Source organism: Thermobia domestica, unplaced genomic scaffold, assembly GCF_964235325.1.
Source record: "Thermobia domestica unplaced genomic scaffold, izTheDome1.hap1.1 HAP1_SCAFFOLD_153, whole genome shotgun sequence".
Taxonomy (NCBI): domain Eukaryota; kingdom Metazoa; phylum Arthropoda; class Insecta; order Zygentoma; family Lepismatidae; genus Thermobia; species Thermobia domestica.
Window position 1 is genome coordinate 101,718 of NW_027655899.1, and position 11,946 is coordinate 113,663.

At 35.5% G+C, this 11,946-nt stretch overlaps 1 protein-coding gene across 1 annotated transcript in view; it reads right to left on the reverse strand.

Annotated features, from left to right (window-relative positions):
* beta-PheRS (phenylalanine--tRNA ligase beta subunit) overlaps positions 1–10,177 on the reverse strand; it is a 90,804-nt gene extending 80,627 nt beyond the window's left edge. The window contains exons 1-2 of the mRNA XM_081747270.1: positions 10,020–10,177; positions 2,057–2,112 (exon numbers count right to left, since the gene is read on the reverse strand). Coding sequence (XP_081603396.1) covers positions 2,057–2,112; positions 10,020–10,077 — 114 coding nt within the window. The 5' untranslated portion in view covers positions 10,078–10,177. The remainder of the gene's footprint in view (positions 1–2,056; positions 2,113–10,019) is intronic.
* Between the last annotated feature and the right edge of the window lie 1,769 nt (positions 10,178–11,946).

The following is an 11,946-nucleotide window of genomic DNA, read 5'->3' on the forward strand; positions in this document are numbered from 1 at the left end:
CTCTAAATATGTATAAATCTCACTATATAAGACTTAATACTGCATAAGGTATTGTTTCGACTGAATAAAGACAAAACAAGAAGAAAATGCATATGAACTTAATTATAAAACTTTTAAAATCTTAAGAATAGAATTTTTTTAAAAAAAGGTAAAATAAGTGAAAACTGAGTTGGTACCAAGCCCAAGTCTCATATGACAATTGTAACGTGCAATAGGTCAGAATACGCGAAATTACAGTTTTAAAAAGAAATGTTTAATTTTATGAAAATCACATTTCACTGAAACTGGAACATATGCAAAGCAATCAGATTTCACGGATGTTCAAGAAAGCACGAACGCTCTTAGCGGTGAAAGTAAGAAGCAGATATTAGAAATACGGAAACAGAAAGGAATAAAAACTGAGGATTAGAAAGTGGACTTGTTTGGTTAGATCTGTCGAATCACTTGGTGCAGTTCGGACAGATCTATCATTCAATCTGTAGCTCACCCTCAGAGTTCATCGCAGAACATTCTTTTCTACGGGATCAGTAGTCGGATACTTCTCCTAGTCTATGACACCGTCATTTAGAACAGTGCTATTCAACTTTTTTTTTTTTTTTTTTTTTCAGCGTACCCCTAAACAGTTCGTCATCCAAGCGTGTAGACCTGAAGCTGTTTAAAAGAAAATAAATCGAAATGAACTTACTTTAGAAATAACCTGTTAATGAGGTGACTGAGCTTGTTTCCGGGACGCCAACTCCTCGATTCTTGGTTGAATCTTCGAGAGTGGGAGAATCAGAGCTGATTCTGGATTTAAGCAATTCCTGTGCTTCGTTTCTATTGATGTTAATATAGAGAAATCACACAAATATGTTGTTGGAAATGGAAGTTGTGAAATAGCACAAAACATTCAATAAATTCTCCAACTATGATCATTCAATAAATATTGAAAATATGGTTATTTTAGTATTATGTACCCTCAGAAGCACCTTCGCGTACCCGCGGTTGAGTAGCACGGATTTAGAAGACGACCTCTCGTTAAGTGATGAGCAACTGATGTCCGTCCAGTCTCGAGGAGTAAAGTCCCAAGAGTGCCTGCGACAGGGAACGAACCGAGGACGTCAGATGCCAAAGTCCTTCGCCTATCCAAACCGCATAGATGACACGGAAAGTGACAGAGCAAGGTGTGAGGAGATGCGTCCCGAAGAATACGATACCAGGATCCCGTCTCGTCTCAGAAAGATTATTAAGCTTTCATTTGCGCGACTAATGTAATAGTGAAATTACAAGCCTGGCAGCTTCAAGTCTGTTGTCTGCTCCAACATTTATGTAAGTAGGCAATTCTTATTCATGTTCTCTTGAAACTGAAATTGAGGAAAAGGAATTTCAAGTTTTCTAATTATTTCGCACACATTAGCCTTGCTTTCGCATGCTCAATTGTATTTAAATTTATTTAATCTGAGACATCAGTTACATGAAGTTAAACCTTCATTAATTTAGCCTAATCAGGCGGGTCAATGTGCAGATTACAAATTTCTCATTATTATTATTAAACTTGGTCTCTCATTTTAGTAACTCATCTTTCATCATCATTTTCAGTTTTGTAATAAAATATCAAAATCCTATTCTTTAGCTTTCATTTTAATTCGAATAAATTAAAGCGTATTTTGATGCGATGCATTTGAATATTAAAGAGGTATAATCTTATAAAGTGACAGATAGTGATAATTTGGCACCGCTATACTATCTAATTAATAATACTTTCAAGGTATTACAGCAAACCTTCATAACCTTGCATATTTGTAAGTATGAATTATTCGTAAGTATGACTTATTTACAATGTACATTATATAAGATACATTATACAATATTATCATAATAGTTGAAAGAAAATAACGGATTCTGAGTGTATAATCTTATTGTTACTATACACTATTAATATCAATAGAAATATGGAAAATAAGGAAATCAATAATATTCATTGAGATAGTGCGGTATTAGTTCGGTAAGAGTGTAAGAAATGAAGTTAGTGAAAGTATATAATTTTTAATGAAATGCTTAGGTGATTTATACTTACAACATCATCCAACTCCAATCCAAACTCGAAGCATAGATCGTTAAACTCTTCATCAGCTGAAACAGTAATAGAAATTAATAATACTGATAATACTTTCTTTTCAATACCCCATAAAATACACTACTCCACAAAACTTAAGCAACCCGAGAAAACGTGGGATTAGTGATGTGTGGGGCCCATTAAACACTGGTACGAGTCATGCACTTACAAAGAGATGCACAAGCAAGAAGAGGGCCCGCAATAGCGCGTGCGTAGTACCGTCGCAACCACGGTGAACAGATTTTGCCACGAAGCGTACACAACAGCCCACTTGTGTCCGAGGCTGCACGCAGTCAGTTGGTGGCTCCAGTGTGGGATATCAAGCGTAGACACCTTGCAACGGCCGGCAGACGGCATTTCAGTAGTTGACTGCGGGCGAACAATTGGGCGATTGGAACTAGGCCGATCTCAAGTCAATGTGACGCACGAATTCAATCGTGACCAAAAGTGTCGTGTCAAGGTTGTGAAGTCGCTTTCAAAATGGACATACAGTCAGTAGACGGATGGAGGAGGTCATCCGAGGAAGAAGTCGACCAACGATGACCGGCTTCTCACAGCTGCTGCCAGACGTGACTGTCAAACGTCATGCTCTCAATTGGCAAATGATTTGTTTCAAACGACGGGACAACATGTTAGTCGTGAAACTCGGCGGGTCAATACAGGACTGTATGTCAGGAGGCCTGTGCTGTGTGTGCCACTGAAACGAGAGCACAAACGTTTGCGTTACACGGTGTCAGGAACATGTTGCATTGGGGGAATACAAGTGGGCACACATTATGTTCTCCGATGAGTCTCGAATCAGCCTGTCGTCTGATTCTGGCTGGACATTAATGTAGAGAGAGCCAGGAACACGCTATCATCGAAACTCCATTGCTGAACGGGAAAACGGATTTCCATATTGTAGAACATGACACTTTGATGGCACGCCGGTATCGGAATGAAATTCTCCATACACTTGTGCGCAATTTTCACGGAGCATTTGGTCCGGACTTCCTCTTTATGGATGACAATGCCCGCCCACACCATGCTTATCTGTTTTCTGAGTATCTGGAGAGCGACGACTACGCGCATTGCATGGCCTGTATACTCTCCGGACTTGAATCCCATCGAGCATGTGGGATACTCTTGGGCAGTGAATAGCGCAGCGCAATCCCCACCACGTACTCTTCCTGAACTGTGTACAGCTCTAATCGAAGAATGGCGTCATCTGCCGCAAGACTTGATCAACATTGATTTGTAGCATGGAGGCCAGATATCGTACCTATGTATCTGTTCGTGGTGATCACATGCCATATTAACTGCCTATGTCCTTGCACAGTCCAGTTTTACATGTCTAGGCATTGTGGTTCTGAATTTTCTGGCCACTCCGTACATCCTAACTGAATTCTTGTGCTTCATGTTGGATTGTGCATCTGTACCGTCTTTCTATTACTTATACTTGGTTCAGTGATCTTCTCGTTTTATTTTCTACTACTTCCTTCGAGTTGCTTAAGTTTTCTGGAGTAGTGTACATGCTGAACACTACGCACAAGCAAAAACATGTAAACTGAAATTTCCATTTCTATTAGATAGTGATCATAGTATAAAACAGAAGAACAAGAGAAAACAGAAGGCACCAAACAGGTATACTGTACGCTACCATATTGGATGGCAGACTCCTATTGTCATTAAATTCAGTTATGACAATATATGTATTTCTGTGACTACTTGTATAGATGAGAAAAGTGATCCTATTTATCAGACTAAAACCTTGTATGGAGCATTGCTCGTATAATGTATGTAGCTGCATAAGTCACTGAAACAGTGAAACGAATTTATCTCCACTTGGGTGAACCAACAAATGTAAACAAGTAACTAGCCCACAATTTTCCAAACGACTACTCATACAATTTCCGAGATTCCCAAATCGTCTTAATAACTAAATCTTCATCAATAACCGGTCCGAAAATTGGAAATTATTCTCAATTAGGTAGTAAAAAAGGAATATGGTTTACGAAATTACAATCTGCTAGGAGGAGATTATTATTACCAATTATATAATAAAATAAGTTTTCGTCAACTAGTTATACCTGGCACAACAGCGGCACGAAGTTCAGATTTTCATTTCATTCACAAGGTGAGGGGGTAAAAGGTACATAACATCCGTCATTTTCTTCCTCAAGCCAAGAAACTGCCACCTTGTTTGATGTAAAAAATAACATCGTTTAATCGTGCTGTAAAACTGAACATAATGTAACAATCTTTTCATAAGGTGTGTTATAATCACTATGTCACGGTATTGATCTACACATTTAGTATGTTGATCTATACATTTTGTCATTCTTTATACGTATCTAATACTTTTGTTCAGTTCTACTCAATTTATTTCATATGTATTGCAACAGTAAGATGGTGGAGATTAGCTTATTTATTTTCAGTTCTGCATATCTATGACCACAACTAAGCATAGCATGAAAACATTATATAACACATTTCTTCCGTGAACTTTACAAATTTAAACTCTCATGAAATGGGGCCAAAGTTTTATCAGTGTTACTCTCGAAAATAATCACCCTACACTGATGGCTGTACAATCATTTTTGTAACTCTCATACTAACATTTCGACCGATTCTGACCGTTTCTCTGTAAATTACGTATTTCGTAGCCTCCCTCTGTGGCAGTTAATCCCTATTTTAAAGCTTAATTTTCATGGGACTGAATAAGAAAAACGTAGTTTACAATTTCGCAATGTCTGTGTCTGAGTTGTGCAAACCTTGAGGTATGTTAGTAGAAAGTACGAAAGCATAAAACTGGCATTGTCAACCTATATCCACTATCTTTGCTTATGTGCATACCCACCGTCGTAATCCAGCTATCAGCTTTGATCTGCCTTGACTTGGGTTAGATAGCATTTTTTTTTTATTATTTTAATGGTCACCTAACACACATTGTGAGTTAACTAATTGGTTCATAATCTATTTGCTTTGCTATTATAAGTTGAACTAGAAGATAAATCACTAAACAAAGTAATGTTTATTTTAAAATAATAACTGTGTGACAATTTAGATTTATAGTGATACATATTTAGAGTCATAATATAACATCTGAATATTGTGAATGGATGCTACGTGTTTTGTGCAGTGGTTTACCTTTGGCGCACAATTACAAAGAATTATGAAAAATTATAATTCTTGCACTGAATTTCTTCTTACTGTCCCCTAACAGGGTTCCGCTGGGCGACATGAAAATATTTTACATGATATAGAAAAAATTCAAGGGGACCACTAGAAGTAATTGTTAAAAATTTACAATTCTTTTACGATTTGTGTATAAATATGGATTCCGGCCATTACTCGAGCAGACAATAATTCTACCAAATTTTGACACATTTCTTACATTTTCAGGTTATGTTAGTTTGTATTTCATTTAGCAGAGTATGTTAAAGAGGATCTCCATCACTGCTAACCAGGGTGGATTGATTTAAATCACTTGATTTTTTAAATAAAAATCGTTGATTTAAATCAAATTCCAAAATAATTTAAAGTGAAAATAAGTAAAAGTCCCGTGTCTGTTCTGTTATTTCGATTATGGAAGGTGATAATCATAATACAATGAGACTCAAATGTACAGTATGTACAGCATAGTGTGAAAACAAGTGTCATACATAGGATGATTAGGGAAAATCCCGTTTTGAACGGGTAACAGGGCAATCCTGTTTTCTTCTCTTCGTAACATAGGGTTTATATTGTAAATCGTTAACTATTCCAACGGGGAAATCACCATCGACATTTAAGACGAAGATTCTTTTGTGTGCGCGTCTATATATTTGTTCCCAGATAATAGGGCGTATTTAGAAGTGTCCTATCCCCTCTCGGATTTTTTTTTTTTTTTTTTAATATAACTTTAGGCAAAATTTATGTATTTCATGCCGCAAGCTGGTTACAATGCCCCTGCCAAATATCAGTAACTTTTGTGGAAAAAAGTGTCACTTTGATAAGCGTTGCTATACTTTTTCCTTAACGCTTAACCTTTTAAATACAACATATTTTTAGGTGATAGGATAAAATCTTCATTATTCGATTAAAAAAGTATTAACAAAGCTCTTTACTCAGTTTTTCAGGACTGAAGGCATTGTAGAGCACGTTACATATGATTTCACGCCTCTCTGCGTCGAGACATAGGATGTGATGATGTCATAAATTTAAAAAAGATATTTTTTGTTGTGCCTATTTTTATTATTTTTTGGCGGGCCTACATTTTGTATTCAGAAGACTGAAATTCTACACACTCGTTCTGTGCACCCTTAGTATTTTTCAGATGATTTCAGATCTCTGCGTGAAAACAAGGGGGGTCCAGAGGGGCAAAAATGTATATTAAAAAAAAAGGATACTTTTAACAAAAAATAGCTTTTTTTGCGATTTTCCCGCCTAAGATGGAGACATATGAACGGTAACATTTGAAAGGCTGTTGTTCTATTCTGAAGAGAATGATATACGAACCATGATCTTAGGATAAATAGGGATGCCTGAGGAAACTGTTACCTGAGATCCTGTTTTATACGGGAATCTGGGGTATTTGGGGATATTATTTTTCGCGGGCTTACTTTTGCATCTAGAAGTTTGAAATTTTGGACACTCATTCACTGGACCCATTAGTATTTTTCAGATTTGTTTCAGATCTTTGCCTTTAGAGAGAGGCGGTACAGAGGAATAAAAGTAAGAAAGGGGATATTTCCTAACAGAAAATCCCGTTTTTCGTGATTTTCCAGCCCCAGATAGCCTACACGATGGAGACATTGGAATGGTACCGTTTGAAACACTGTTTTATTCTGAAGAGAATAATGTACAAATCGTGATTCTAGGATAAATGGGGATGTCTGAAGAAATTTTTATATTACATCCGGGTCATCTGGGGTATTGTGAGGATGTTCTTAGCTCATTGTTAAATATTTTTCTCGCCCTTACTATTCAAGATAGAAGCTTGAGATTGTGTACACACATTTAGTACACCCTTAGTTTTTCCCAGTTGAATTTGAGATCTGTGCGTTAACACAGGGGAGTCCAGAGGGGATCAAAATTTGAAAAAAAGTCAGAAAAAATGCCGACTTCTCTCAAAATTTTCCGCTTCAGGGAAATGATAGGGAAAATGTGTATGTTACCGTTTTAAAGGCTGTTCTATTCTGAAAAGAATGAGGTATGAACCATGATCCTAAGATAAATGGGGATGATGCTTGACTGAAGTCACTAATTTATCCCCCCAAAAAGCCACAATTTAAAATTGTTAAGAAACATTGTTTGGGGTTGTTATAGGTTAACGATTGGGGATTAATTCAAAATTCAACCCCAATACTTTCACTTAAATGGCATAATTGGCATTTAATACTAAATCGTAATGCTTTTTCTTCAGTTCGCGACTTGTATTACACGAGGAGAAAGATTTTACTTAAACCAAATAATCGATTTAAATAAAAAAAATCATCAAAAATGATTTTTATCAAGACAGGAGCACAGCAGGGGGGCCAAACGATAGAAGGGTGTGCCTCCGTAGGAAGCGGGCGCGTAGCGACGGGGGTATACGCATAAACAAGGATAGTGAAAGAGAACACTTCACTTACAATGAATCACTTGCACTTAAAATTCATGTCAATATGCAGCGCACAGATAGTAATTCACACTTACTTCTTCATGAAAAATGTTTCACATCGTATTTTACTTATAAATGTTCTATTTGGCAGAACAGTATTCTCAAGTGAACCAGCTTCCGGATATGTGGAATAAAAACTACAATGGAAAAACACAAGCCAACCTGCACTAAGTGACACTAAAAAGGCAAGAATGCTATTGAACGAGTCAGAGCAATCCCGCACCTCAGCTTGGGGGTGCATCCGAAGGTAGTAGGCGCGTCAGCGAGATTCTAGAACAGAGATCCCTCTTCCAATTTAGCTGTAATAAAGACATAAAACACGTGCACTCCAGGGCTCTAACCCACCTTCAGTAGCTGATGGTCGCTCGGCAATTCTATGTGAATTAAACATTAAACTTTGGTACAGAAATGAATAAAACTAGCTACTAACTTATATGGGAGAACCTGTGTTCTAGAAACTTCCCAGGCGCGTCAGTAATGGTGGATAGAAGCGTAAATGAGGATAGTCGACTGCCAGCAACACCTGTTATGGTTTCATTCTAATAATGTTCCACTTGTGAACATAAAATACAGGTCCTGTAATCTGTGCAGAAATATCGTATACCGCTGAAGGAAAACTGCATCTAATCTTCCATATGCACCCACTTATGATAGCCGTTGTAAAGCTCTTGTTATTATTACACTAAGAACTCTACAACTGTAAACCTAAAATACAGCCATATTACTTCGTATTTAATTCGGTCGCCTGCAGAAATGTATTCCATATAAACATATCTTTTCATGCAAAGTATTGAATTTTACGGCATTACCAGATGGTTCTAAAAAAACATTTCACACATTTCTTGCATTTTTAGGTTGGGTTAGAGTTTTGTTAATCTTTCCGCAGAGCATTCACTAATTAAAAAACTCCATTACTACTTGCAGATTAACTTGAGGAGTGCTCAGTATAAATACAATGTGGAAGTACCGTATGGTATAAAACTCGAACAAACTTGTGCTTGGTGTCTACTAAAAAGCACGAATGCTATTTCACAGACCAAGGGAGGAGCGCAGCAGGGGGGGCCCTAGCGGTATGGAAAGGCTGCTTCCGTATACGCATAAACAAGGATACTGGAAGAGCACATACAATACTTTCACTATCATTAATTAATACTTTGAGAATTAATTTCAATATGCTGTGCACTGACAATAATTATTCATATTCACACTCTTATTCCTTCCCGAAAAATGTTTCACATCGTATTTTACCAATAAATTATCTATTAGGAAGAACCGTCGGCCTATGTTTAGCAGAAGGGGTCCCGCTCTATTATCTAAAAAGTGTTATAGTTTTGGGGCCTATGTTTAGCAGAAGGGGTCCAGCTCTTTCCTCTAAAAAATGTTACAATTTTGGTAATTTCTGTTCACATTCGGTTAGTTTAGAGTAGGTTATGTTAGTTTAGGGCTAGCTTAGGTTAGTTTAGTATAGTTTAGGTTAGGTTAGTGTATGTTAAATTAGTGTAGATGTTCCGCATTATTTTCCAAAAAATGATAGAATCTCGTTTATTTCTATAATATTAGGTAAGTTTAGGTTAATTCAGGTTAGCTTAGGTTAGATTTGGTTACGTTATGTTACGTCTAAGTACTTGCATCATTCATTTCTTCTGTAAATTTTGTGTTTTTTACGTGCTTCTGGACCCCTTGTACTAAACATACTCCAGTTTTGGTAACTTTTGTTCACATTAGGTTACTTTAGGTTAGGTTTGGTTAGTTTATGCTATATTATGTTAGGGTACAGGTCCAGCATAGTTTTCCAAAAAAAAAAAAAAAAAAAAAAAAAAAAAAAAAAAGATATGATTTCACTTATTCTACTAATATTACGTTAGTTTAGGTTAGCTTAGGTTACGTTAAGTCTCAAGTAATTGCATCATCCATTTCTCCTGTAAATTTTGTGTTTTTTACGAGCTTTTGTTCCCCCTTCTGTTAAACATACTCCGAAACATTTACTCGAGTGAACCTTTCTTTTTAACCATCCATTTCATTATCGCTGATATTTTATCGTCTCCTTTAGTCTATAGAGTGCTGTTTTACTATACGGATCCACAGATCGTAAAATGTACAGAAAAACTATAGCAAGCCTTTAACTTGCCCATTTCATGTCAAGAATAGAACCCAACCAACACCTTCGGTGATTCTAACCCGTTCCTACTACTACTACTACTACTACTACTGAAATTATTATTCGTATAGTAAAACTGCACGGTCTATTGTTCGTAACTATGGGTCGCGACACTTTAATACTCAAGTGGAATAAATACTCACTGAATTCCCTTCCAAGTGCCCGAAAAAGCAAATCTCGCTTCACATTTATGGTTGGCATTGTATGTCTTTAAGCGCTGTACTACACCACAATCAAGGTTCGTATATCCTTCCTTCTACCTCCAACGAGGTTTTTTTTTTTTTTTTTTTCCTTAAAGGCACAGATCTTGCATCCTTGATTGCCTATATCCTGAAATTGAGATTATAAAATTTAGTATTAAGTAGGATGTTTAATTTTAAAATTGAGTACTAAATGATTTTTTTTTTTTTTTTTATCCATTTTCTCTTGACTAAGTTCGCAGGGTTGTATGATGATATCTGATGAATTCCTTGATTGTTATTTTATCTGTTTTTTTTTTTTATAAGTTTAGATTGTTCTGAATCATGAATTGGATGAGATAGCTTAATATATCAACATCTTTTGAATATAAAATCATACTAATGTTAACTGGCAGCGTTTGCATAGTTTTTACTAGTTGTTGACAAAGAATATTTCTATTTTTATTAAATAGTTCGCACTGAAATATCAAATGATTGATCGAACCATGATCTTTTTCACACCAGCATAGATTATTCTCTTTTTTTTTAATTTGATGTAGTTTTATAGGAGTTAATATTGTATGAAGAAACATTCGGATGAGTAGTATCGTTTTGTATCTTGTCCATTTTTCTATGATATTGTATAACGGTTTATCGTTGATCTCCATTAATTCCCAATAGTGTTTTCCAGGACCAAGTCTAATTTTGTTTTTCCATACGTCTAGTTTCCTTTTTTGTTGTTGTTTAACTATATACTTGAAATTGTGAAATGGAAGTTTTATGTTGTATCTAATGCCAGTTGTAGTCGCTTTTCTTGATAATTCATCCACTAATTCATTAAATTTTATGCCTACATGACCCTTGGTATAAAATAGATGGATTTGAAAATTCTTGTTTTTTAGAGCGAAGTAGCTAGATTTAATTAACATGATATTCCATGATGTACAAGTTGACCATTTAGGATGATTTATGGCTGTTATAACACTTAAAGCATCGGTGCATATGCATGCATTCTTTATCTGTAGCTTATTGATTAATAAGAAGGCTTGACGGATTCCAAACGCTTCTGCTTCAAATATTGACGTACTTTTTGGTAATTTGTATTGTTTTTCAATTTTGTACTTAGGAATGATAACCGCAGCACCAACTGGGTTATTTTGCTGTTTTGATCCATCGGTGAAGATGAATGTACAATCATCTGACAACTGATCTTTATAATAATTCCAAATGTTTTTATGTATGTTTGGCAATTTCTCTTTTGAGTGAAATTGTATGTAGTTCGGTATTATTGATGGTATTTTAATTAAGTTTACTTTATACTGAAATATAAATGGAGTTATTGAAGGAACTTTAGAGATACTTGACTTATATTGGTTGTATTCAATATATACATGAAATATCCAAGGAAGTCTTTTTTGATATGGCGTGTTTTTCTTTGTATTTATTATTATTAATTTGTCCAAGTATTTGAATAATAGAGTCGAGTTTTTGCCCATTCTTGAAAGTAGATAATTCGCAGTAAGTTTATATATTTGAATTTCAATAGGAATATTATTAGAAATTTCTAAAAGTGCATTCTTTGGACAATATGACGGTTGTGAGTAAATTATCTTCGCTGTATCATATTGTGATTGCTGAATTTTGTCGTAGAATTGTGATGATTGTTGAGAGTAAAATATACTTCCATATAATATTTTTGCCATTATGGTGTTATTTATTATTTTATTGAGAATCACAGGATTTATGCCCCATTTTCTTGCACTTAAGCTTTTCATTATATTCATATAAAGTTGCGATTCATTGAATAAATATTTTAAATGACCTTTCCATGTTAATTGTTGATCTAAATTGAGACCTAAATATTTCAATTGCTTCGTGTAATTTAGATAAG